At 37.7% G+C, this 25,349-nt stretch overlaps 2 protein-coding genes across 6 annotated transcripts in view; one reads left to right on the forward strand and one right to left on the reverse strand.

Moving 5' to 3' along the window:
• Positions 1-25,349, reverse strand: part of LOC105233785 (rho GTPase-activating protein 7) — a 248,151-nt gene that overhangs the window by 44,215 nt on the left and 178,587 nt on the right. For all 5 annotated transcript variants that reach the window (XM_049447126.1, XM_049447128.1, XM_049447127.1 and 2 more), the window contains one exon: positions 8,281-8,928. In XM_049447126.1, coding sequence (XP_049303083.1) covers positions 8,281-8,928 — 648 coding nt within the window. The remainder of the gene's footprint in view (positions 1-8,280; positions 8,929-25,349) is intronic.
• LOC115065738 (uncharacterized) lies at positions 8,954-20,557 on the forward strand. The gene is made up of 4 exons (XM_029548311.2): positions 8,954-11,673; positions 16,453-16,982; positions 18,639-18,710; positions 19,211-20,557. Exons 1-4 carry the CDS (start codon positions 10,958-10,960, stop codon positions 20,278-20,280), a joined length of 2,388 nt encoding a protein of 795 aa, XP_029404171.2. The 5' UTR covers positions 8,954-10,957; the 3' UTR covers positions 20,281-20,557.

Consider the following 25,349-nt stretch of genomic DNA (forward strand, 5'->3'; position numbering starts at 1 on the left):
CGCACTTTGACTTGATTTATGCGCACTGGTTTCATAAATCGATTAACAGAGGGTATGTTTCTGAGAGTTTTATTGCAATGACAAGAGGGGTACGAGACAATACAAACAAAAACTGGTAAAAGAAGTATGCTTTTCATAGACGCTTTATTACTGTAGACCAAACTTTTCATTCTAAATGGCAACCAGCTACCAATAGGCAACCAAGTAGTCAGTGGCTAATTTTGGTGTATTATGTATTACTACTATCCTTTGTTATTGTATAAAGAAATGCGAAATTCAAGCTATTCACGGTGTTTTGCGGGTTTTGGAGCATATTTTGAATATCTTTAAGGTAATAATTTTATTTATGAACATTTACTTTTAAAACAATGTCTACTTAATTTATTGATTAGACATTAGTGCGTAAAAACTGCGTTCTTAGATATTGACAGTTAGTAGATAATGTTTATCATCCTTTAAAAAATCTAATTTTAATTTACTTGTAATTTCACTAAAAACTTGGACATAAATTCAAATTCTCCTAAACTAACCGATTTTATATATCAGTAAACGTTATACGTTCCACTTCTATATGTTTCGTTTTAAGAGTTCTTATCCAAAATTGATCAATGCTGCAAATTACTTTAAAAAGACCTTTAATAGTCAAGGGTAGTAGGCCGGTACCTACGTATACGCCAGTTGCTCTACATAATAGAGGTTATAGGATACTAGAATGATTCCATTAACCGTTGTTAAACCTTAATTGTAGACTAACAATTGTTAAATTCTCATATTTATACATAATTAAGAATAATTAGATTTAATATTTTCTATCGCGAAGCAATTGCAACCCACTTCGCTTTTGTTGTGTTAATTGTGGGGTTACTTGAGGCACAACAGAAGCTCCGACAGAGCTGCTCATTAACTGCCAACATACGAGTACAATCAATAAACTATCGGCGTGTGATTGATTTTATATGATTATGAATCAGCGGAATGGAATGCGAGTGGTGGCGTACTCTGTGCACAAGAATTGCAGCATAGTAATTGATTACACCGGTCAACAAAAAAAATATTTTTTTGGGGGTTTCTGTTCTCATGCTTGAATTCTGATTCTAGACATTGAAAAACACTTAAATATTAATCTTTTGTTCTTAAAGTTTGCTTTGGGCTGATCTACATCGAGAAGTATATTTTAATTTATTTCATAAATCAAAGATGGCAGCACTTTGATTAACCCGAAAGTAAACAGTATTATTATTTGTAAGAGGCACAGTAGTGAATGTTAACCTGTTTATTATAACTGTAACAACAATATTAGTGTAATACTCAGTTAAAAAATGGCATCAAGTAAGTGTAAAAATGATGTTGATGATATTATGTTTTATTTGCGGTGAATTTATTAAAGTTAGAAGTAAAAAATTCGCTTTATCAACAAATTTGAAGCTAGCCTATGAAGCCTATTTTAACCTAAAAGTCAGTAATCAAAATGAAAATTGGGTACCTCACTTCGCCTGCGTTAATTGTAAAAATACTTTAGAAGGTAAAAAAAAAATCGAAAAATTGCCCTAATTTCTACGAAAGCAAACTTTAACCGGAAAATTTTTTTTCCTTATTGTTGTCATAGGAGAAACTAAAATTTAACATGTAGATGTCAGACCCAAAAATCGTGTTGACCGGTGTTATTAGTGTATATTCGGAATTTTTTGAAGTTATAAAATAGGTACAATTGCATGCCTCAGTGCCACATGATTTAAGAGGCTATACCAGTGTAACGCATGAAAAATTAGGCGATTTTCGTGAATTTAAAAAAAAGTACTAGATCGATTGTTTCGTACTTCTTTGCATATAATAAGGTATATTTTTAACTATATTTTTAGATTTTTCTTTTGCAAAAATATTTAAAAATAACGGAGTTGTATGTTGTCTTCGGAGGTGGCAAAAAAAAAGTGCTCCAACTGCTGATATGATTCCGGCCGAATAAGTAGCTAAAACAAAAAAGTTCAAAAGGTTTATTAAATTTAAAGATATTCCCTATACAATGACCTACGATCTTTGAAAAAAAATTTAGTATTTTTATGCCAAATTGTCATTTTTCAATCAATCAAAAAGATCGTTGTATAGTAAATGTATACAACAATACTCAGTTTTAATTTGAAGTCGCCCGGTCAGTTTCTCGTTGAGTTTTGATGTCAGCAATTTTGAAAAACGTAGTTTCGAGAAAAACGCGTTTAAAATTTCAATTATATAACATAATATATGACATATTATGTCTGTACTTGTGAGCGGTCGCACTTTAGAACGCTGCCATCCAAAAACTGTTCAAGATACGACTTTGCCGATTTCACAGCATATTTTTGGAAAGATAAACTATCGAAGAAGTAAAAAATTTTGTTTTTTTTTGAAACTGTCACACTGGTATAGCCCGTTAAGGGACAAACCAACGTACAGCGTTGCACGGGAGTTGAAGTGAATTGACTTGGAATAATGCCCTCCCGATAAATGAAGCATAGAGAATAGGGTTGAGACAAAAAAGAAAGTGCTGCGCTCTACAGGCGATGTTAATGCTCTTAAGTGCTATTTTTATAGTGATCTCAATTTGAGTGCAACGTCAATGCCAACAACACCTACAACAACAAATGACATAACTGCTAGCTACACAGGGTCTTTAATGTGGAATTTATATGCGGTGCGGTTGAAAGTTTAAATTTTTAAATAGTTGAAAATGTGAGTTTTCTATGCTTGTGCTCGACTTTTTGGGGGAAAACAGCGATAGAGGGAATTGTACAGTTGCGCGACCGCTACACTTCCTATGCTCGTTGCATGCATAGAAATGGTGCTAGGTTGTTGTCTGCCCTAGGCGCCTTTCGAGTTAATCACCATTTTATCGTAAGAACGTTGAAAGGCATTTGGCTTTGTTTACACATTTCAGTAGTTTAAGCATAATTCCTATTTTATAATTTATATTGCAGTTGAAAAGATGCATATTTGTTTATCAATGGATAAACCAATGTCACTTCATAGCTGGTGGCGTGTCTTCTGAGTTTGTGAAAGCGGCGGATGTCGCACGGAAATTCGTTTGTAGATAAATTGAGGGCATACAATGTTTCTGTTCATAGGTCTGTGGTGGCAAGCAGCAGTAGTTCTTCTATTTACTTTCATTGTTTTTTCGTTTCGTTGCAATTGAGTTTCGTTTGCTGCGATGGCCTTCTACAGGGCTTCTCTTAAAAACTTATGTGTAGCACATTCGCTTCTAGCGTGCAACTCTTGACCTTATGACATACATACATATATGGTTTATATTTATATTTTTTCTTTCAAAATACAATGTGTATTTTAGTTACGTCTGCTTGGTGCCAACGATAATAATTAATGCTGTCGCGTTTATTTGAAATGATAGTGCCCACAAAAAGTTAATTTTAATCAAGAAACAGCTGCTTTACAGATATCCCGTTTCGGAACATCTATGAATTTATACAAAACAATACTTATTACATACATATATTTATGGGAATTCATAAAATGAGAAGAATTTATGGGAGTTGTTCTTCGTGAGGGAACCAAGTCTGTTCGAGTTGGTCTTAGTAATTCTGTAATAATTATATTGAAAATTACTTTGGCGTAAAGTATATGATAAATATACCATAAAGTTTCTTTTTTCGAGCATTGAAGGAATTGAGTGATATGGTATTTAGGATTTTGGAATATGTAGGAGGAATTAGCAAAATATACAGTGTGCGAGAGGGGTGCTGGTTTAGACGGATATCTTCCACGGCAGTCAATGTCCTAACCTAAAAGGAGTTAGGCCCTTATGGTATAAATGGTACAATGCTGTAGTTGGGACTTACTCGAAGCACTGCGAACCTATAGATCGCTTACAGTATTTTGTTTTAATCAACCAATTCACAAATATGATTATGTTCTTGCAACCAGTTGCTACAGAGTATTATAGTTTTGTTCACCTAACGGTTGTGCGTATCACCTAAAACTAATCGAGGTAGATATAGGGTTATAAATATATAAATGATTAGGGTGACGAGAAAAGTTGAAATCCGGTTGACTGTCTGTCTGTCCCTCCGTAGGTTCCTTAGTACGAAAAAATTCGAGTTCGTAGATGGGCGTAATCAGTCCACTGTCACGCCCACAAATCGCCAACAACCGAGAACACAAGTGCCATAACTAAACACTAAATTAAGATATAAAGCTGAGGATTGCAGTAGCGAGGGACACCTGTGGACAAAATTTTTTGAAAATGTGGGCGTAGCCGCGTCATCTAACGGTTTAATGTACATATCTCCTAAACCAATGAAGTTACAACCAAATTTGCTGAGTAGAAATCTATAAGAACTTCTACCAACAGTGATGTAATCGGAAGATAACCGCGCTCACTCCTCATATAACGGTACTGTTAAAAACAACTAAAAGTGCGATAACTCAATAAGTAAATACGTCAGAGACAATAAATTTTACCACCGAGATGGTATGAGATAGCTTTATAGGAAGACATTTATTTTTTATATGCTATATACATTAAACTTAAATAATAATAATACGCCAAATATTTATGTTTTAATTAATGATTAAAGTTAGAACTCTGCATAGTTTTTTCTTCGTTCGTAATTTATTGGACAAGTACTGTATAGTTGACTTTTGATCGAAAATGTGATTTTGTGATATACTATATACAACATAAATTAAGGATAATCCTTCTCTTATAATGGTATATCTGTATATTGAAAATGAGTTCAATCGGACCATTTTTTGTCAAATAATAAAGTAAATAAGAAAATAACCATGTTCCTAATACATACTAATATCTAATAGGGTATAGAAAAAAATGTTCAGGGTTTTATATATTACACAGCCAACGTCCTCTTGAACTAATACCAATGAAAATAATAAATTTAATATGAGCAATGATATTTTGATTTATGCTAGTATAAGTTTACTAAATTTAAGACTTCGTACTTCGTGTACTCGGTGGCCAGTCAACATCACCATTTTTCGTTTTCAGCCATTTCGATGGCCCATTTGCCAAAATTAAGGCGTCGCGGATAATCAGCTGGGTTTAGTTTTTGTGCCATTTGAATTTTATATGGAAACATCTTCAAATCTTTATGAATTATGCGTCGGAGAGTGGTGCGAGAGATGTCTAATTCCTGAGAGCGGCGATAACTCGATGTCGATGGAGTCTCCTCAATACTGGCTCGTACAGCTTCGATATTTTCATCAGAACGTCTTGTGCGTTGTCTGGATGCATGACTGGCATTACTGAGATTACCGGTGTTCACAAATTTTGCGTATAAAGACTTAATTGTGTTCTTAACTGGAGCACTTTTCACTTTATTTTTTTTGCGAAACGCACGTTGAGTTAACACAATTGAAAAGTTATTTTGAATATAAAGCTGAACAATTTCAGCGCGTTCTTTTGGAGTGTACTGTTCCATGGTATAAATTGTCTTCGAATGACGCTTCTAACGCGGTATGACATTAGCCGATTTGTCAGCGCTGTTAAAAGTTACAGCGTTGCCAGATGGGTCAACTTTAAATGGCCTACCCTGTATTAATAATGAGTGCACATTTCGGTGCAGCTCAAAAATATATTCTTTTGACTAATTTTTACTTCATGTAAAAATTAACTCGTGCGAACGATTTCTGTTGTATTCGGCTCATCTAGGAAACACCCATACAGTCGATACGATATTGGTCACATGACGATCTGGCAATATCAGTTTGTACACAGCATTCAATTGTTTCCTGAATATAAACTGATTTTGGGTGACGTTACCGAAATTCGTCTTGGAGTTATCTACGATTGAATTCACCATACCATCGATTAACACTGGTCCGTGATGGAGTTTCATCATCAGAAATTGATATTGATGAGTTAATTCACGTCAAAAGTTGCAAAAAATAATCGGTGGGAAGTAGTATAAGTAACGGTAAACAACACAAATAGCGCTCGTATGTCGAAACGGCCTGAGTATGTATACCATCAAAAATGTCAAACTTTACGATACGATTCTGAGTTTCCACATTGCAAAACTAGTGTTGTCAAGTCCCGAAATATGAAAGGCAACATAGATAGCTATAATCGTAGGCAACTTGCCTTTCAGCGCATGATCCAAAACATGACCCGAACACGCAGTGCAAAAAAAATAGACATCAACACATACTTAAACGTAAGGGAAAATCTTGAATTCAAAGATCAAACCAAATGCAATTTCAATAGTAACATGAACAAAAATCGTAAATTGGCGGAAAATGTTATGAGCATAATAAAAATCTAATCTAGCATAATTCAGCCTGAAAAAAATCACACACACGCGTGTTTGTGTAGACTGCATCAGGTAGGTTGCTCTCATTATTGCACCTCCTTGTGGCACACAAAACATAATGGGTTTTCGACTCGAAAAACGTAAGAAAAAAGCGCTCAGTGAGAATAAAGTGCCAATAAGTTACAAACAATAAACATGCGCCGGCGACAAGCAACAAGTAATAAGTAACAGTAGCAAGCGCTGTTGCAACAGCACGGGGGACGTGGTAGCCTCCCTACGCTCAGCATGTCGCGGGGCACCGGTAATCTGCAGCATTCATTATTGATGCTATTTGTGACAAAAATCAGCAGACGGAGGCAAACGGTGGCTTGCAACAAGCATCGATGGCACCACTACAGCAACTGCATTAGCAGCAAGTCCACCGCAAAAATAAAACGATGCAGATCGCTCCGATACGTGCCAGTGCAATTTTTTACCTTGCTTTGATTTTGGCTACCTTCTGCGATTTTTCCGTCTGCAGGCATTGTCTTTTATTTTACCAATTGTTTTGGCGCATTGAAATATTTTCTTCTTCCTCGCCCGCCATCTCTGTCGTTCTGTCGACTGCATGCAGTCGCATGCGAAAGGTGCTTGAATTTATGAAACCGATCGCAAAATTACCATAAATTTTTAATTCGTACCACGGCGACGTCACTTAAGTGCGCTACAACAGCGCGACCTTAAATGCTTGACTTACTCGCGGCGGCGTGACGGGCTCCCGTATTGCCGTACCACTGAACGGCCGTGACGTACCTCCTTGCCGATGTACAACAGTTGATACTCCTGTGTATTGTTACTGTGCTGCATGTAATGTGAGTTTGAGGAGACATAACTTAGTCCCGAATTGCGAGGCTGCTGCTTAGCAAGTCCACGGTTGACAGCTGCACACTGTCGCGAACGTGTGCCCAAACATGTGTTTACATCAAGATAACCGTGGAAACCGTTAGAGTTAATGGAGCTCACCTGCATTCGAAGGCGATCAGTTCAACAAAAAATGTGCTCGTAAATATCGTAAATATGCATCGAATCAGACGTTAGTCGATGCAAGCCAATTCTGAATGTCTAGCTCAGCACACCGTTCAGTGGACCGCATTGATCCGCAGACAATCATTAGCTGATATAACCTCATTTCGGTATGTTGGATGTAATTGATGCTTAATGGGTTGAAGACAAAGTGTCTGCATTTTCCGTTGCAAAATGCTTTTATAGCAATAGACTGTATTTATTTTTCCTCTTTGGATTGTAATGGTTTCCATTAAAAGAACTAGCCTTTCGTTCAAAATCTAAATCAATTCCAAAAACTTTTGGTGTTATTTTAGATACCGATGCGAAGCGTTCCTCAAGCAGATATAGTTTTTTATTAAGGAAGTAGAAACAAGTACAGAAAAGGGAATGTCCTCTCCGACAGCGCCCATAAGTGCGCTCTAGATTAACTAAGATATTCCTTAACTAACTATCAATAACATTCATTTACTTCATATAAGTCTAGATCAGAGGAATCGCAGGCAACTTTGGGCGCTATTTTCTTGCTGAACTTAACGGCTGCTAGTCAACTATTAAGTGATTGCTCAATCGTAAGATCGGTGTAGAGGTTTTAATTGGCATGCGACAAGGTAACACGATACATATGCCAGTTATAGAAGTTGTTTGTAAGATTATCCCCTCAATATTTGTTTTTTACCAATACTTCTTTCAGGGCTAATCTACTTGGATCTCATTCCTTTAGATATGCAAAAAATCCAGCGAATTATATTTAAAATGATTAAGCAGATTTTTGATTGGTTAACCAAGAAATTTTTCGAAACATACTATGCAACAAGCGACCGTCTTTAACAGCGAAGATATGATCCCCAATTTGAGGGTCGGCCGTAGAGCCTAAAATAAACTATTCCGGATCTTTTAAGAAATACTAAACCATGAAGAGAAATATGGATAATCATGATAGAAAGCAATATTAGAATAAACCATTCATTTTTGTACTCACATGTTTCTCTGGTCGCAATAGCACCAATCCGTTGGGTACCCAGTTCTCGGCACGTTCTGCTGCACAGCGCCCGTAACGACTCTGAATGGCAGCCGTGGCAGCTGCGGAAAGTAATTGAGGTGAGGTCTTCGAAGTTGGCGATGAACAGGCGCTTAGAGAAAGAGGACGTGTCGATGACATCAAATTATCCAAATCCCGTAAAAATTTATTTGCCCAAATATTCACATCCTCCTGTGTGCTGACTATGGTGGAGTAATCTTCATTGCTGCCAGCGGCACTAGAGCCAGAGTTATCTTCGTCCTGGTTGTTTTCAGAAGACCGATTGGGGGGGCCAAGAGGTGGTGGCGGTAAAGCTTTGAGTTCGGTTGTAGTGCGAAGGCGAGGCGTGAAACTCGTTGTGGATGCCATTGAAAGCTGGCTGTCAACGTCAACACTTGTCGCATGTTGACTTGCGATTTCTGCAGTGTTAGTGTTAGTCGCTTCTGATGCCGCGTCAACTACATCGCACTGGGATAATCCGTTATCGTTGCTGTGGTAGTTATTAATAACAACAACATCATTAGGGCTTGTTTCACTTTGGTTGCACTGCGGCATTTGCTGCTCGCGTTGTCGGGCGCGACGTTCCTCAAATACCTCATTGATTTCGTGCTGCAAAAAATGTAAATAGAATTTTGATTTATTTTTATTTTTATATGGAAATATAAAGTATTAAATATTAATATTGTTATCATTATTTGCAACATTTGATATCTCTTGTACACGAATACACTCTTTATCTCATTTCAATTAAAAATATCGTTGTCTACTATTATTATTTTAATTGAAATCATGTTTCGTGATTGGCTAGCCTCCATCTACTTAAATGAAATTCTTTCCTTTTAATTTTTCAACTGTAATTGCAATCTTAATCTAGAAGCAATATATCCACATACAAGAAGATAATCCTGGGTTCAATTCCCATTGCTGGCGTGGTCGGATCGGATCGCCGCCTTTTCGACAAAATGCCTGTTCGCAGTCAAGACTGACGCACTAGTAGAGTTCGACACAGTCGTTCATTTATAAAAATGCAGCTGAAATCGGAAATAAATTAGAACGTCGTGACTGAGATAACCAAGACAATAACACCACAAAAGTATAAAAAGTATAAAATAGCACTGCCAGATCAAAAAATTGCAAAAGGTAAGCATTTCGCCAATCGGTATTGGTTTGTCAACAAAAGGAGGGAACTGTGGTGTATTGTCATTGATTATTAGGTGTATTACTTAATTTAAAGCGTGTCCACCGGTTCTGCCTTCATGCTGCCAGCTTTTGCATCATGAAGTAGCGATTCTAGGCATGAAAGCTGTCTAAGCCTTTACCCCGCAATCCCCGATCCTAATTTAGAGCGTAATAAATTTACGAGTGCCCCACACAATAAAGCGTCCGGAAATAAAAAGAAGCCGAAGTGGGAAAGAAGCAAGTTCATTGAAAAAAAGTAACCCATAACTAGCAACTCGCACTTTGGTCCCCAACGCGGTTCGAGTTAGTTTTTTGTTTTATCGGCATTTGATTGGCCTGACAGAGCCACTTTTATTTACTTCTTGCGTCTTGTTATTAACCTTTTCTGCGCGACGCTGTCCTGTTGAATTCAGCGCCTCATTTGTCTTGCACCCGGACGTGATTAATTTATGTGGTGCAAGAGATTTCAAATTTCTTCAGTAGTTTTATTTGAGTCACTGCTTGGTGGCAACGCGCCTTTCGTTGTTGATGTGCCGCTACTTTTAGTGCATCAGACGACAAGCTCCCCACTAACTACACATATACATATACTATGTGTATGAGTGTTTATGAAATACCTAAAAATATCGGAAATAGTTATTTGAAACGCTGCAATTTGTTTTCGAATTCTGTGCGCTTGATATATTTCGACATACTACATTTTGTGTGGTAGTGTCGACTGCGTGCACAAACAGCCTTGGTTTGAGGAGAGCATAATTTTTAAATCAGAATTTCGCATTCGGTTTGGTATTAAACTAAATTATATTTTTATTATAAATTTTCTTTTGGAATATTAGTAGAATTTCTAATAAAATTATACTCCTTCGGGCCTTTAATACAAATAGTATATCAGCAAGTTTTTAACAGTAGATTATTGGCACGCAATCACACATGCAACATAAAAGCTAACAGCAGTACACATATTTAATTTCACGCACTCATGAACAATGCAAACAAATGGCAACTCAGCAGTCGCGTCGGAGACCATGGTGGCCACAACACTCGCTTAGTGTACGCAGAAATTCTTCGCCCGACCATCGAACCGGCAAAGTAACATCAGAGCTCCAAACAATGCCGCAGTCCCCAAAGCGCATCTACGCCTGGGTGGGCTGCTGGTCGCTTCTTGGCCAATTCCCCAATAGACTGCCGCGATCCAAATGGACGTTGGTGCATCCGCTACCGATACTGATATAAAAGCAACTCGAAGATGTTCAGCAACTTTCAGTTTCTGTCAAAAACGCTTGGAACCACCACGTTGTGCGCGTTTGTGGTACTTGAAAAAAATAACCGGGTACACAAATTGTGGCCAAAGTAAACAAGAACGCCAAGTAACATTCAACAAAGGAAGTAAAAAGCAGAATTTGGGCAGCCCAACAACGGGTTTTTTTCGTTGATTTCAATTATTTGCCGCCGTGTATGCATGTGTGTGTTTGCAAGAGGGAGCCGAAAACCGAGAAACGGCATGAAGATCACGCTTCCCGTGCTCGTCGCCACGCTTACAATTTATTGCGGTGCAACGGTTTTATCTTTGCCACCATCGCTTATCGCCACAGCGGCATCCTTAGCACGACACCATGTTCGCCAAACACGAGACAGTCGAGGAAGCGCTACCATAACAGCTGATGCCAGCACGATTCACTTACCACAGCAGCATACTTATGCTGTTGTAAATCCGCAGCCGCTTCAATGGCAGGCGGTGCGCCCGAAGAAGGATGCAACCGGCTTTCGTTTAGACGGCGGCAATCTTGCCACAAATGGCTACACTGGCACAAACACCAACAGCGATGATATTCTGGGCCTTTCCAGCGTGGATAACAACAACAATGCTGGTATTAAATTGACGCACCCCTTCAAGGTTAGCGGCAATCTGGCAGATGGTAAGGATGCATACAATCTAAATGCGCTGTTGGCAGGTGCCGCTGAAAGCTTGAAATGGAAAAGTGAGAATGCGCAACAAACCCACCGACGACAGCAACAACAACCACGATCAGCCCAATGGTGGCATATACAAGCACCGCGTATACGCGCCATGCAGATGAAGGAATTCTTTACGCCGCTCAAGTACTGGGCGCACCATTGCCAGCCGCCCGAACACAACTGTCCGCAGGAGTACTACCGAGCGCTGCTCGCTGACAGGTGAGAAACGCAATGCAAAAACGAAAGCAGAGGTTTTAACGCGCTACACGCTAATTGGATCTGTTTCGTTGTTACGATTTTGGCTGCAAAAAGCAAAAATCAACGTACAATAAATAATTCCTGTGAGGAAAACAAATAAATACCGCTTCAAGGTTGCAGTGAAAGTGTTTCACATCTCTCATGTCTTTCCCTTTTCTTTTTCAATATTTTCGCTAAAACCATAAAGTTTGGATATTTCGATATCTGCGCTAAAGTTGGCGCTCGAACGTCCGTCTTGGATTGCTGGTTGAAATTCGCATTCCTTTTTTTGTTTGAGTAATTATCCTTAATTGATACTTGTCGAGTGTGGCACTTGCCGCATCAGGCATATATGTAGGTTCAGTTTTACAGTTGTACTGAGTGACTGGTACCATATAAAAACTTGTATGGCAGGTTGATTTCAGGTCCTCGACTGGAAAAAGCTTGGTCTGATATGGTATGCACTTCTTTTAAGGTGCTATACAAGAAACTTTGTCAAAATTATGGTTACAAAAATTTATAAAATGAATTTTGATTGCGTTTATCATCCTTATTAACATCAAAGTCGCAAAAGATGTTCATATGTATGACATATTTTTTGTTTCAAAAAGTACTTCTATACCTTTAACTCTGCGTTCATGCCACCATCCAGTACCTTACAACCGGAAATTATGTGCCGTACTTTGCGAACTTTTGCCCGCTACTGTTCGGCTGTGTTTGTATGCGAGCCCTTCCAACAGAAATTGAAATGAAATTTCACTTCATTCATAAAACAACATTCAACTTCATCAAAACCATATGGCTTGTGAAACAACTTGCTCATACACCCTTACATATCTTTGTATTTATATAAGCCCATGTGTCCGTCTATAACTGCGCGATTTTATTTGTGAAACACTGGTACTGTACACGTATGCGATGACACAGTAATGTTTACTTGTAGCTCGCTCCTGCGATGAAGTCATTCACCAATTTGAGATTATCGCCAGGCGTTATCGTTGGTAATTTTTTCGCAACATTTAATTCAACAATTTTTTTTTTATTTTTTTGAGTGTTGAAGGGTTGTCGATAACTTATCACAACCAACGTGTTTTTGTTTTGTAATGCCGCCTCACAAAAACTGCAAAAGAGGTAAAACGAGACAGCCTTTCTCAAAAAATGCCAACAATAACAACAAATCTTATCATCTGCCCAATTATAGTTTTGATAAATCAATACGATCGCAAGGAGTGAAAATTTCGCGCAGAAACATAACTGAATTAACTGTAAACGCGATGTGTATGGTATGTTGAGCTGCAACAGCGCGGCAAGTAAAACAAACCTCCGTCAGGAAAGTGGGATGGTGTTACGGCAGCACTTTTTGCATTTTGCATAGCTCCTGTAGAAAAGTAATTTCTCATATGCTTTTCTTTTTAGTTTATTGAGAATCGCTTCGAAACTCATTACCATGGAGTTGAGGATATTAGTGAAGGTAAATTTATCACGATAAAAATGTAATAAATCATTTTTGAATATTTTAAATTAATGTCGAAAGGTTAGCTGTCCAAACATTACACCACTGACATTCTTCTGTGAATTCGCTTTCCTTTAATGCGTTTGCACCAGTGGAAAGAGACATCACTCCCACTGAATTTACAGAATTCACATTAGTCCATTAATTGGTCTTAAGCAGCGAGCTAAAAATATTCCTTTCATATCAATTGAAAACACTTATGGTAAGGGACTTGAAGGATTAACTATATCTGCATGCATAGTATTAAAGACAATATCTAAATCAATACGCAGTGTAAGTGACTCATTAATACATACATATGTACATACGAGTATGTATGTATATATAATACTTACTCAGTTAATCTGTAAAAGCCGATTTGATGAAAAATACAATAGGGGTATTCAGACCAGCCTTGTTAATTCGTTAGTCGTTATTCGGTAGTTTTTTACATGTATTTTGTTTTTGTAAAATTAACAGACTATCGTTCTACCGAGTAACGAACTATCCATCTGGCAAGCTTGATAATTGTTTCGTTACTCGGTAATATCACATCAGCTGTTCTCCTGCTCCTCTGTACATCAATTTAAAGTACTTACCAGTAATAAATTTGATCTGCTCCACATAATTTTCAATTAAATGACTGACAATTTTTGATTTTGCACTTTGTTGAGGCAATTTTATTCTTTAATAAAATTGAATCAGCTGTTTCGGAATAAAATTTACCATACTACAGAGGTAGAACAAAAAGTATGTTCACAGTTAAGCCTTTTAACGAAGTATCAACTAACGAATTACCAAATTAACCGGCTTCGGTCTAAATACCCCTAATATACTAATAATAATCGTAGAATTTGTCGGATCTTCACTAGTCAAAAGAGGCTTTAAATTAGTTGAGAATAATGAGACGTGACTATCACGATTTACGAAGAATTTAAGATGTGCCTAAATATTGCAATAGAAATAGGTCTCGGTACCTTGCAACGATGTTACAATGTCTACTAATCCATTGTTTATTTTTACTACTACTTTCCACTAAAAAATTAAATTAATTAGCATAATTGTTTTCAGAACGATTGCATCTTCTCCTAAAATTAGTCTTGGACAAAAAACCAAATTTAATACCAAGAAATTAATTCATCTTATGTAAGCTTATCAATCTAATTTCCCTTGCAACATGTTGCTACAAAGTAAATTAGTTTTTTTCGCTTAAATCGACTAAAGCTAATTGAAATGAAATGAAACTTTGGTCGCAAAAGAGAGAGGAAAAAGTTCGTAGATGGGCGTAATCGGACCATTGTCTCATCCACAAGACGCCATTAAACGAAAATATATAATATATAGAAAAAAAATAAAATATATAAGATATAGAACTGCGATTTGACACAGGCGATCGGCCTGTAAAATTTTTAATGTATTTATCTCCCAAATCACTCAAGTTTGGTTTAAACAACCAAATTCGCCCAGAACAAATTCCATTCTATAAACACATATGTATCTCCCATACAACCGATTGTTTAGATTCTTTAAACTTCACCTTAAAAATCGCTGTCTCGAAACCGCTTTATACCTCTAGTCTTTTAGGCAAAGCTATTTATATTTTCCGTTTCTTTGGCCTCAGTAAATCGACCCTCTTTAATGTATATGCACATTAATATGATTAAATTTAATAATCAAAATTAAATAATTTAATATAGTAATATAGAAAAAGAAGCTTATTCGATTTTTTTCCAAGAGGAATTAAAAGAGCGAAAAACAAAAACGTGGAATGACATCCGAAAAAAGCCAAGAATCGGCTAAGGATCAGTAAAAAAATGGCCGATGGCGCTTACCATTTTCTTGGCTCATACTGGTCGATGGCGATCGGCCAATTTCCAAATTTGACTGCAATTTATTCACGATTTCTGTAGAGAATAAACTGCAGAATACGAATTGTATTATATTTTTAATTTGTGTTCTCAACTTCCGTTATTGAATATACTCTTCACATGGTCGCATGGATTGCATCAAATTATTAACAATTAACACATTTATTAGCCTGCTTATGGCCTATGGCGCCTGCAATACTGAGCGATAAGGTCTTCAACGTCTTGTAATCACTGGGTCGATTATTCTAGTGACCACGAAGCCGTGTATTATTTGTGACATAAAAAGATATAAATTTCAAAAGCAGGGATAACTATACTCGTAGCTATGTGATTGTACTTAAACAATATACATATTTTTATTGATATTGACTGGGCGAGACTACTGCAATCAAGAGTTATCATCAAGTTTTACAATTATTATATATTTTTTTATAAAAAATTTTCTGTAAACACTAGTAGGAATAAAATAGAGGACTGTCGCACCTTTCTTCCCTGTAAATACAAGTTTCACGTTCCTGGTTGTAAACTTAGAGAAACTAATTCGAGTGTATTTGCTCTAATTTGAATAAAGTGGACACTAAAAGAACAGACCTTCGTTTTTGTAGTATGGAGTTCCAAAGCAGCACTCGATCTTGCTACCTCCTTATACAATTTTAAATATTTCGGACTGCCAAAATGATCTTCCCACATAATCAACGAAGTAGTTTGTTTTGGAGTACGAGGAAAACGAAAATTATTACGCTAACTTATTCACAAAAATACATAGACTAACTAAATGTTTTTTCCACAACTTCCACTCGAATCTATGTACGACTCGAACAACGGTACATACGCACCCATAAGTCAGAGAGTAATTGAAACCACTGCCCACGCGGCTCCTCATACATTCTCACGAGTGCATCTGCAGCGGCAAAAACCACATTATCGCTGGTGGCACCAGCATGTGGCGCAATCCTTTAAGCGCATCACAAGTGAACATATTTATTACCTAATGTGGCAAATGAAATAAAGCAAGACTTGAGGCAAGCACAGAGGGCGGAGTGAAAGCGCACAGAAACTGAGTGGATGCGGAGGAGAGAATAGGTTGTCTGCCATTTATGGGCAAATGAGTACAATGGGCTATTGGGTATGGCCATAAGTGGCGCAATATTTTGCCGCAACATAAGTTTTAATGTGGCTTGCATTTTCGTGAATTGAATAAAAGAGCAATGAATAAACATACTAAATCAAACCGCGGAGGCGGCAATATATTGCCGGCTTTTGCTGTACGATATTTTATATTATGGGCAATTTTTCATTCAATCATTGTTTTGTTCTGTTTCATGCCACCCACTTTGCCGTTGTCGCGCCGCAATTTGCAATCACGCATTGCATACTCGATATTGCTTGCCCGTATCGTAGAAGCCGAGCAGCCGCCGCAGAAGCTAAACTAATGGATGACTTCACCGCCAACGACGGTGAGGAAGTAAAGGTGAAACAACCTACCACCAGCGCGAGCGCTGCCAACGAAGATGATGATGTCAACGTGAATGCGCATGCATTCGCCCAAAACGATGGCGGCGGCGGCATCTATGATTCTATGGACAACATTAATGATGACGGCGCGGTAGATAATGTCTACAGCGATGCTGATGCCGTTGCTGAGATGTCCTATGATGAAGATGAAGGCAACAATGCCAGCAATGACATTTTAATGCTGCTCAGCGGCGAACAAGATGTCATGAAATTTCTGAGTTGGGCCATGCAGCAGCTTTATCCATATCAGCATTTTCCACAGCTGAACGGTAGTGAGGGTGCGGAATACTACTACCCAGGCATGTTCAATTGGAAGAAATTGAATTTATCGGGACACCTCGAACCGCCTTTGGTGGTGGAGGAGCCTCACTATGTGATTGTGCGGCGCGAGCAGTTGGAAGACGACTTGCCACCAGGTGAGTAGTATGTATATATTACATACATATATACTATTTTGACTGCAAGTAGTGTGTGAACGTGAAAGTGTAGTTGATTATAGGTAAGGTAGCCAGTAGGCTGTGCAAGACATTCACGCTGATTACAAATGCAGCGCATGCAACATTTTCAATATTGCCACATATGAATGTACATACATATGTAATCTATATCTACTATATGCTGCGCTACTACATTATGCGAATGCATGATCAGCGATCTGCGGTGCGGTGTAGTATTTCACAATTTTTCTCCTTCATGTGGCGCTGCTCCCTTAATGTAATTCTCATGTTAGACCCAGTTTCAGCGCAAGCGAGCCTTTACAGCGCCAATCACCTCTTGTACCCAGGGCCTCATGTACCCATATACCCATGTGCACATATATTCATATATTTAATTGTATGTGTATATTCCAAAAATGTGGTGTCATGCTTGGGGTTAATTTAAAATGCATGTTGCGTACTGAAGTTATTAAATTCGTTGAGGCGAGTAGGAAATAAAATTAATATATATTTTCAACATAAAAATATGTTGCCCAGTTGTCTGCGTTTTGTTGGCAAACATTTTTATACGATAAGGCCTGTGAGAATTGGAAAACAAAACTGGAGAGTAATGCATATAACTGAAGTTACAATGTCAGCTCGCGGATTCGGTCGATGTAACAAATTTTTCTAAATTAAATGTGTGAATGTGCGCTGAGAAAAAACGGTCGCACATACCCAAACATATGCCTGAACAAGTGTCACTGTACTATCTGTATTAACTCTGTATAATTTATTCAGCTTTATATGACCTATGCAACTCTAAATTTGTGTCTCTTTCTCGATTGGCTTGATTCACTCAGTAGACCTTTTTTCATTAACAAGCTACCCAAGACCAAATATAATGTTATTTCATCTCAACTCCATGAAGTTACGCAACACATAATTTTATATTAAGTATAACATGTTGTCTTACGATATCAGCTTTGAAGCCTCGAGGAAAGTACATCTTCTAACGTTATAATGTTCAGAATGGGTCATACGGAGTTTACGAATTCAGGCTTCTCGACGGTTATAAACACTCATATTTTTTTTCTTTCTTACTACTTAGGCATATTCTAACGAAAATGCTTTCAGTACAAGAGGGTTACGGTAGCAAATTTTTCTATTTATTTAAAAATTCAAAACATGTAATTTTAGCAAAATTTCAGTATAATAGTATGAAAAGTTCTGAGCTTCAATAAGTGCGATTTTGTTGATTAATTTAAAGATATGTTATAATGTTTCTGTATGAGTTACTTACAACTATAGAATAGAGGTGTTCTCCTTTCAGAGCAATATTTATTTTAATATTTTATTTTATTTTTTTTAAGAGTACACATCGTTTAAATTATAATATATTATATGTATGGTGCTGTTAACAAAATCTTACAAATACATTTGCTTTTTCAAAGATGCTAACAACTGACCATTATTTATCAAAGAAGCTAGAACGGTAGTGTAAATTTTAACGAGATGCAGCATTGATATAAATAAATAAATTATTAAAATTTCAAGACATACTTATATATGTTTATGAAGAAATGATATATTGAACATAATGAATGATATTTGAACTTATTCTTCTGTTCGTGCATTCTTACATTTCTCTTCAAGGCATACGTATCGAAGACCGCAAACCGAAGCAGCGCAGTGCGCTCTTTCAGAGTATTTTCAATCTCAATCACGGTAGGTTTAGTTATACTTGACACTGGCAATTTTCTTCTAAAACATAATTGATAATGCGTTGCATAAACAGAAGCCGCACAGAATGCCCAACAAATGCTTAAGGCTATGCCTTCGTATTAGCTGATCTCATAAAAATCACTCTGCACTAGAGCATAAAAGTAAAGTGCACATTTTGTTGTAGTCACACGCCTATAATCGGCGAGTTGCAGTAGAGAGCCACAAAAAGAACATAAACACATGCACAAGCACTTAAAATTAATAGACAAAACATACGAAGGCAAGGGCAGAGAATTACTCTTTTGTTAATAGCTTTTCAGACACAAATCCGTGAATTGATCGCTACAAACTATTTCGTTACAATCAGAAGCGTAACACTCGTTTGCCACGCCTTGTTGGTTCACCTTTGTTGTTTAAGTTTCTGATTTTTTGAACTTAGCGCTTGCTTTGCAGTTACTGTAATGCTACTACAAATTGTTCGTATTTCTTTGATATTTCCAAAGGCCCACAGTACAAAGATGATCCATTCATACCGCCGCGTGGCCGCAAACATAATTTACCCGATCTGGATGCATTGTTGAATCGCTACGAGACATTTGTGCCAAATCGCGGCAAGCGCGACAAAATCAAAGACATTTTCAAGTATGACGATCTATTTTTTCCGAACCGCGGCAAAAAGCAGGGGCCGCCAAAGGCTGCAACTGTGGTGCAAAGCGGTGACGACAGAGAGAATGAGGTGAATACGGTTGAGATCGCGCCTGAAGACAATGTTGACGGCGGTGGTCAGACTGATGGGAGAAGAGGGTTGCTGTTACGCGATCAAGTTGATAGGAGCGATGACAGCAACCTGACAGTGTCGCCTGCCGCAGTTGCTATCAGTCGTCTGCTGGCTGGATGGATGAAATGCCTGCAACCGCATGAGCTATGTGTGCCGCTGAAAAGAGTGGTCGATGTCACGAGGGATGGCAATGCTTCTGGAACGCAGAGAAGTGGCTTTGAGAAAAACAATGATGACAACAGCAACAATTATAGTGACACAATTGACAGCGATATTGCAGTTGCTGATGGCTACAACAGTGGCAATGGTGGACGGCCTGACAGAGTTGCGCGTTTTCGCCGCGTGCCAACTACATTCGGTGGCATAACACGAATAGCGGCAAATCGTTTGCGCTCAATGCCAACAACAATAAAATCAGCAGAACGCCAGCAAAACAAAAGTCCAACCAGACGGCAAGGGCGCTTACCACACCAACAACCAGCAATGCTACGGTACTTCATTCGACAATTACGGCAGAAACAAGCCCAGCGCCGCGGTAGCTGGCAATGGCCGCTGCTAGCGAATCAAGTGCGAACTAACATTAACGATTTAGATCTGTTGACATGGCGACAGCAACAACAAGATAACATGAATAAACCTTTGACGGCAGAACACTTACCATTGCAACAAGAGCAAATAGAACAACCAAAGGGGCAACAAACCGAACACCATCACCTGCAACATTTGTTTGGCGGTGTTAGCGGTATCACCGCAGGGCGCAGCTCTCCAGAGACGGCAGATATTGGCGGCATATAAAGTTTAATGTTGCCACTGGTGGCTCCATTGTTCTTACTCATTCTCCTTGGCACTCTTGCAATAATCGAAATCTACTGCAAAAAATACCATTAATACGTTTACAAATGACAAATTACTGAAAACCGACAGAGTTGAAAATAAGTAAAAGCGTCAGAAGACAAAATGAACCGTTCGTCAGAACTAAATATGAAATTTATCAACGCATTGTATTCATATGTAAAAGCATTCACTGCATATGCTCCCCACACATATGTATGTATATCGACATATTGTATGAATTAATGGAAATTTCAAATAAAATTCTATCTGTAAGCAATTGACCTTAAAGTCGCATAATTAAATTGTAATTAATTAACATTTTGACTGGGTGAGCACAAAGTAAGTAATTTCCCCTCTGAAACGATGGCAGTTTTTGTTAACATTAACATACAGATGATTATAATATAGCATTGAAAAGACTAAACGCAAAAGAGCTCCACTCCCTATAGCGGTCAATAATTTAGAACCCTTGATGGATCCAGCTTCAGCAACTACAAGCGGTCAAGTAAAACATTATTGGCTCATAGTAACATTTTTTTTTTAATATTCAGGATCGATTTTATGAACCATTTTCCAGTTACCAACATATTTTACACCACTTAAATGAAGTGTAACTGTTTATTGGACGTATAGGTACTTGAGTTCCTAAGTATCTGTACGCGTACATTCAGACAATCTTTACCTCACCATTCTGCTACATTTTGTTACAATCTATTATATAAATATGATATGGGTATATATGTGTGAAGCCATGCCTCAATATATGTATGTAGTTTGCCATTTGAAGGTCATACAAAATTCATTCAACAAATCCATGTTACTCCATGAAAAACAAGTCATCAAGCGTTCCACACACCGTGGATTCCTTTAAGACAGAAAAAGATGAGACAAGAAGTCAATACCCTTTCAAGTGTTGCCGCTGAACTCGATTGTGCGACTGAATATGTAAACATAGCTGCTGAAACGAATCCACAGCTTTATGCTTCATTTGCATTATTTTGATGTTGCTCTCGTTTACAACAATTTTATTGAAATGTTTAACAGTTCGAAGAATCGTTTATAAAGGGTGTTTTTTTAGACATGTGGTATTCAATAAAACTAAAACACATATAATTTAATGCTATGGCCAAAATTTTAGCTTAATTATAATTATAATTATAAAGCTTTTGCTATTATGCATATAAGAGGTATTCATATGAATTTTTCACTCAACATGAAGTATGAAATAACGAACAATTCTGCAGCATTAACTCCAAAATCACGTTTTTTGAATTATGCCGGTCTTGCAGCAAATGAGCGATATGTACATACCCATTAACCAAAAAAAATATTAGAAAAGTCGCGCGAATCGTTCGATTCTATATTATTTTGGTAAACAAATTTATTCCAACGTTGTTTTAGTATATTGCATACCAAAATCAAACATGGAATGGATTTTCTGTCAGCGAAAGCGATCTGCCTTTGAAATATGTACTTTTTCGTAAGCTTGCAACTAATTACAGAAATTTTACTAATTATACCAATTGCTTATTATCATCAAAAACATGCATTCCGTACTGAAGTATGTGTAAATGCGATAAAGTAAATAACTATACTGTGAGAAAGAAATACTCTAATTTCTGTGCTACAGGGTTTGACCAAATCGATTTAAAAACATTTATTGAACCAATCGTTACAATTCTTCAAAAACTTTCAAAATAGGCTCCTTCTTCGTCGATGCAGTGCTGCAAGCGCGATTTTCAACCTTTGAAGCATCACGGCATGCATTCTCCGGTCTCCCAGCAGGCCTGGGCGGAAGAAAATCAGTCCTTTACTTTCCCGACAAACCCTGTATACACATACATATATTTATATCTCCCATACTACCAAAATCACTATGGTCCATCGGTTATGTGAAAAGAAGTGGAACGATATAACCGAATTATACCTGCATTGCATATAAAGGGTGATTTTTTAAGAGCTTGATAACTTTTTTTTTAAAAAAAACGCATAAAATTTGCAAAATCTCATCGGTTCTTTATTTGAAACGTTAGATTGGTTCATGACATTTACTTTTTGAAGATAATTTCATTTAAATGTTGACCGCGGCTGCGTCTTAGGTGGTCCATTCGGAAAGTCCAATTTTGGGCAACTTTTTCGAGCATTTCGGCCGGAATAGCCCGAATTTCTTCGGAAATGTTGTCTTCCAAAGCTGGAATAGTTGCTGGCTTATTTCTGTAGACTTTAGACTTGACGTAGCCCCACAAAAAATAGTCTAAAGGCGTTAAATCGCATGATCTTGGTGGCCAACTTACGGGTCCATTTCTTGAGATGAATTGTTGTCCGAAGTTTTCCCTCAAAATGGCCATAGAATCGCGAGCTGTGTGGCATGTAGCGCCATCTTGTTGAAACCACATGTCAACCAAGTTCAGTTCTTCCATTTTTGGCAACAAAAAGTTTGTTAGCATCGAACGATAGCGATCGCCATTCACCGTAACGTTGCGTCCAACAGCATCTTTGAAAAAATACGGTCCAATGATTCCACCAGCGTACAAACCACACCAAACAGTGCATTTTTCGGGATGCATGGGCAGTTCTTGAACGGCTTCTGGTTGCTCTTCACCCCAAATGCGGCAATTTTGCTTATTTACGTAGCCATTCAACCAGAAATGAGCCTCATCGCTGTAGACCATAAATCGGACGTAAAGCGCGAAACACATTTCGAACCGAACACTGATTTTGGTAATAAAATTCAATGATTTGCAAGCGTTGCTCGTTAGTAAGTCTATTCATGATGAAATGTCAAAGCATACTGAGCATCTTTCTCTTTGACACCATGTCTGAAATCCCACGTGATCTGTCAAATACTAATGCATGAAAATCCTAACCTCAAAAAAATCACCCTTTATAAGTAACAGTTGTAAAAAAGACCAAAGACCTTATGGAAAACCGCATGTCCAAAGAAACATCCGTTTCTCAAATGAACTCAGAACAGTCATGCTGCAATAACACTGCCGCTTTTTCTGCTGTTGCTGCTACTAGACGCCGGTGCCAGCCACAACAATAGTCAACACCACGAGCAACAGCCGCCAAATCAACGCCGTTGCGCGCATTGCTTACGGTAACGGTCCAATATCTTCCGCTTGTAATTTTATAACCTCACATCTTCAAAAAAGAAGTGTGCCTATGTGTGTAAGCGTATGTGTGCGTGTGTGGGCCTAGATATAGAGGCACTTACTTATAAAGCTTGTGTATGAGATGACCTTCGATGGTGCTTTTCTCAAGTTTTTTCAGTGTTTTATTTGTACGGCTTTGTTTTATTGTAATTCGTTTTGTATAATTTGTTTTCGCTTTGTTTTGGCTCCTCCAAAGTATTGTTGATGATCGATAGCAACGGTCAGTTTGGCCTTTCATAGTACCTGTGTAGTTGTTTTGGTTTTCGTTTCTTTTTGCCGGTCGTCATCATTATATTGTAGCCTTCGGCTAAAGTGGTGGCCCTGCGAGAGCCAACTGGTCAATGTCAATGTCAAGATGGAGTTGTAAATATCTGAAACAATTTGGCTTAATATTCGATTATGTATGCTTAGCTGATTTTGGAAGAAGCTGATTTTGATTATGAAGTAAGGTAATAAAGCGGTGATTACACCTACTTTTTTTAATTAAATTACTGATGAATATTAGTTGGCTTGTTTGTGTATACGTACAGTACTTTAACCTTCAATCATATACCAACCAACTAACATAGTAATAAATTCATCATTCAATTATATTCACTCCCCAATTATTGTCAGTTGATACATCCATTAATTTCTCAACCGCATTTGTTGACTCAGTTGGTAACACCTTTGCTTTCTACAAAATTAAACTAGCTAATTACCCTTGATCTAATTTCAATCATTAACAACATTTTTTTATTTTTGACAGCTGTCAGATCTTAATAGTTTAAGCTAATTTGAATCTTGCTTCGAATAACTCAAGTACATATTTAAATATGATACTAATTGATAGTAATTCATTCATACTCATGGCAGGACATTTAATTATAAATAACCAAAAAAGTTGACAAACTGGTCATTCTTGATAGTAACCTATCCTAACTAAGAGGAGTTTTGATACTTTATAGTATGGTCACATGTATTTTTACACAAGGGTGACGAGATTATTTACCACCGAAGCTTCTTAAGCGAAGCTCTTTGTGAATGATTTGGAAGCTAATTAACATATTAAATTGCAGAGACTTGCGGGATATTATTTCGAAGCGTGTGACGCTCGAATCATAAAGTGTCACTTGAAAGACGCGACGCTTTGTTGACACGTTAATAGCGCACAAGTGTCAGACTTAAATAACGCGCAATGACTGTAACAGTAAAATTTAATTGAGCCGATCGTATTTTATGGACAAACCCCAATTTCGCACGATGAAATGGTCAATTGCAAAAATGAAAAGTGAAAAAGAAAAGAAAGGGAAAGGTGCAGCGAATCGCAACAGCCAAAAACTTGGTGGAAGTTAGAGAGGAAAAACCACAATAACAACAACTGAAAATAATGATTTGGTGAAACACAAATGTCAGGTCTTTTCAAAGCCATATCAAATTGCGTGTGCCGCGCATGTTAGTCTCCAAACGTGCCACAAACAGTCGTGTGGCGTATAGCTGATATGCAGCGTGGCGTGATGTGTCGAATGTTGAACGAGTGCGCCACACATGGCCAACGTTAAGCCTTACTCGTGGTCCCATGTGTTTCTACTGCATTTGAAGCAGATTGTTTTTGTTGTTTAGCTGGGAATCATTGCGATTTTTGCGTGCCCGCGTCACTTTCATGAAATATCTTGCCACTGAAAAAGCAGTCGAAGAAAGTGGAAACTCTACGAAAAAGGAAATTAAAATCGAAGAAAGAAAAGTCAAACGGACTGCAAGTGTACCAAACAAATCAAAGTTGCATGCAACATGCGGACGCGTGCTGTAAATTTGCTGTATTTGTTGCATTTGTTTGTTGGCTGTCAGGAAAAAGCTGATCGGTGATCAACGATCAACGCATTGTCACTCGTGGCG

The sequence above is a fragment of the Bactrocera dorsalis genome, chromosome 2 (genome assembly GCF_023373825.1).
Source record: "Bactrocera dorsalis isolate Fly_Bdor chromosome 2, ASM2337382v1, whole genome shotgun sequence".
Lineage (NCBI taxonomy): Eukaryota > Metazoa > Arthropoda > Insecta > Diptera > Tephritidae > Bactrocera > Bactrocera dorsalis.